The sequence below is a fragment of the Macadamia integrifolia genome, chromosome 2 (genome assembly GCF_013358625.1).
Source record: "Macadamia integrifolia cultivar HAES 741 chromosome 2, SCU_Mint_v3, whole genome shotgun sequence".
Lineage (NCBI taxonomy): Eukaryota > Viridiplantae > Streptophyta > Magnoliopsida > Proteales > Proteaceae > Macadamia > Macadamia integrifolia.
The window spans coordinates 41,442,286-41,445,409 of record NC_056558.1 but is presented as its reverse complement, the minus strand read 5'-3'; the positions used below and the strand labels follow the sequence as shown (position 1 = coordinate 41,445,409).

Genomic DNA, 3,124 nt, shown 5'->3' with positions numbered 1-3,124 from the left:
TTGTGCGTCAATCAATTTAACAAATTTAACACAACGAAATGTGGCACAACTTGAGAGTTTGGGTTACTACATAGTCACCACCATCATGTAACAGGACAATAAAGGCGAAGGTAAACATTTATATGGCACCCCATTGAAAACAATTTAGCACCTGGGAGATACTGGCCTTTAATTTAAAGATTTAAAAGAATACACAAGGAATATGTACCTTCTTTATCTCCAGAAGATGTGGGATTCATAAGAAAGATGATTAATAAGGAAATCTCCAACTTAGACAGGTAAATAGCCAAGTTGAGGTCCACAGAGCTCATCGTGGTTTTGCCAAGCACCTTTTCATCCACTTCTTCTGTGTTGTAGTAAAATTGGAAAACCTTGGATTTGATGAAGAAACACCTTCATGAGATTCTTGTTTAATGGGTAATTCAGCAGGAAGAGCAGCCGCAGCACTGGTAAAGGCATTCAGGACCAGAAATGCTAGTATTGGAGACAGATCTAACGTCCCTCCAAGAGGTGGGATAATCCCACGGAAGATGTTCAAGTAAGGATCACACAAAGTGCTGAAACATGAAACCACCCATGGGGTGGGGATGAGAAAGAGTTAAGTAAGGATCACACAAGAGAGATCAATTAAAATTGTATAAGAATTAAGCGCAGAAATGGAATGTAATAGATATTCTTTAGACTCGTATTTCCACCATGCTCACTTCACATAGCCTACCAAATCCATTTATCCAATAAAATTCCCCAAGCAATTGGAACAGAAAATAAAAAAATTTATTCGAGAGAAACAATAATTATCTTTCTGATCCATAGCCAACACAAATATAAAATTATCTTTCTGATCTATAGCCAGCACAAATATATCTATGCAAGGAAGAGTTGCTTCGGATTTATAGATCACAGCTTGTGGACCTCTAATATTAGCTTATATGGTCTTGGATTGATAAGCGTGAAGAGTAGTCAGAGACAGAAGCTTCTGTGTGTCTGTCGAGAATTGCAAAAAGTTATATATGAAAATTTGTTGCAACTCAGATTGTAATGTTATTAAAATACTGTAAAACTAAAACAGTAGTGTTTTCTAAATGGGAATTTCATTACTTCAGTAAAAAGTCAACACCCTGCAGTTTGTTTAAAATGTTTAGAACTTCTTAAGCAAAATGAAAATAGAGAAAACTCGCAAAGACAGAAGAATCATACCTGAGTGGGCTAACAATGGCCGGAGGAGAGTTAGGAAACCAGGTCAAAACAAGCCTGACAATTAGCAGTGTGTTATAGATGTTCAAGAAGTTCAGGATACCATTAGTCGCTACAATCTCTGCAATTGAATCACCAGGTAAAATGGCTGCAAACTTGTGCATGGACAGGGAGTCCGAATTCCTATAATTTCTGCAATTAACCTGAAAGTATAATTTAATGAAGAATAAAAGTATATCACTCTTCATATATTTTAACTTTGAACAGTTAAGAAGTGAAAGAAGACCTTGTCTAAAAACAGAAATATTAACTAGAAGACCATAAAGCAGTATCAAAACCATACACACTCTAAGTTGCACAACTTCTGATTCTAGGTTTAAGCATACTCTTACAGGTTCACATAAGACCATAAAAAATTCTATCCAATGAATCTCATGAAAAACAACCATGCATGTCATGAGCAAAAAATATAGAAACACAATTTTGTTGAAGCAAAACCTGAACTAAAATGGAGAAGTCTTCATTGATGGATCACAAAACCAAACCTGAAGATATTAAATATGTTAAATTATCTACAAAAAATGATTATGATATCATGGTTTTGGTCTGGATATTGCATCACTATTGTAGATTCTGGAAGCTTTTAATTTCCTGTTTTGCTTTATTGCCATGATGTTATGACTGCAATGCCTAATGATGATTTTGCAGTCCTTCTATTTCTGATAGTCTGTTACCTAAACAAGGGCATGTGTATGTGCTTTGATGTATAAGTTCATACTGATTATGTTTTTCCTACGAAAACATATGCAGGCAATCTCTTCCTTCTTTATCAGTTCCTTTAGGTCAATTATTTATTTATTTTTTAATTTTCAGGTGGAAAATAAAGAAAAACAGAATGATGTGCACAATAGGTTTGACATATGCAACGGTCAACATGGACAAAATGAAAACAATGCATGTTCCTATTAAGCCTGCAATACAAATGCAGAGGTAATTGTGGTAGGTAGCAGATAGCCATTTCCTAAGCAGTGTTGTGACTACTGACTATGGTTGTCCAATAAAAGACCAGTAATGAAAGAAATGATAGTTCATGAACTAATTGACCACTTCCTATTGGAAAAACGGTTCCTTTATTAGGAATTTTTTTTTTTTTTTTAAACCCTTTTGTCTTCTTTTTTTTTTTTTTTTTCCAACCCGAGAGGGAATTCGTCAAACTGAGCACCCTGTTTGGTCTTCGTAGTCGATATAGCTCATTAATCACGTCCAGTTCTTAATTATTCAATAATAGGACTGCAGTACATGGTTCCTCGAAAACCAATAGTGAAACAGTTGTTTTCTACCCAGGATAATTGGTAGAGATGCTTCCGGAAAACAAATCCAAATTGAGGTATAAAATGTAACCATTTCTATACTACAAAGTGAATTAGAAATTTACAATGAGATGATGGGGGAAAGGGGGGAGAAGTTTACCTGAGAGAAGTGGCGGAAATCGGCAGACAAAGAGAGGAGTTTCTGAAAGATGGGATTACCAGCAGCAGCAGAAGATAATGTTCTGTAAAATCGATCAGCTGTCAAGAAGATGGAGGTTCGTAGGACCCGAATAAAATCAGGAATTGCTGAGAAGTGGTTTGGCTTCGAAATCAAAGGTCGGGAAGGAGATAATGGAGGAGGAGAAAAAGGCGTTTGAAGAAATGCCGGAAAGAGAAAACAGTTGGAGACGAACTTAACCGAACGAATGGGTCTCGGAGTGGCCAATTCGTCGGAAGGAGAGTCAGGGGCCATCGTTTATTCGTATACTAATGCTCCCTTCCTTATAGTCCTTCTGAGTTTCTACAGAGAAGAGAGGGAGGTGATGGGTAAGAGACACTAGATAGAAGAGAGAGAGATGTCTTTGGGGTTGAAAGATGATAACGTTTCCGATTGGGAAGAT

The 3,124-nt window shown here is 36.6% G+C and overlaps 1 protein-coding gene across 1 annotated transcript; it reads right to left on the bottom strand.

Annotated features, from left to right (window-relative positions):
* LOC122092761 (ylmG homolog protein 2, chloroplastic-like) lies at positions 1 to 3,124 on the bottom strand. The gene is made up of 3 exons (XM_042663044.1): positions 2,665 to 3,124; positions 1,198 to 1,397; positions 1 to 557 (listed from the first exon to the last, which is right to left on the bottom strand). The coding sequence occupies exons 1-3, from the start codon at positions 2,974 to 2,976 to the stop codon at positions 308 to 310; spliced, it is 762 nt and encodes a 253-aa protein (XP_042518978.1). The 5' UTR covers positions 2,977 to 3,124; the 3' UTR covers positions 1 to 307.

Bases quoted from the DNA above. Each gene is read 5' to 3' on its own strand.
- LOC122092761 (XM_042663044.1), bottom strand. From the start codon at position 2,976: ATGGCCCCTGACTCTCCTTCCGACGAATTGGCCACTCCGAGACCCATT. The intron at 1,398-2,664 runs GTAAACTTCTCC...TTATACTTTCAG, and splicing joins ATTTCCGCCACTTCTCTCAG to GTTAATTGCAGAAATTATAG. The intron at 558-1,197 runs GTATGATTCTTC...TTCATGTTTCAG, and splicing joins GCCATTGTTAGCCCACTCAG to CACTTTGTGTGATCCTTACT.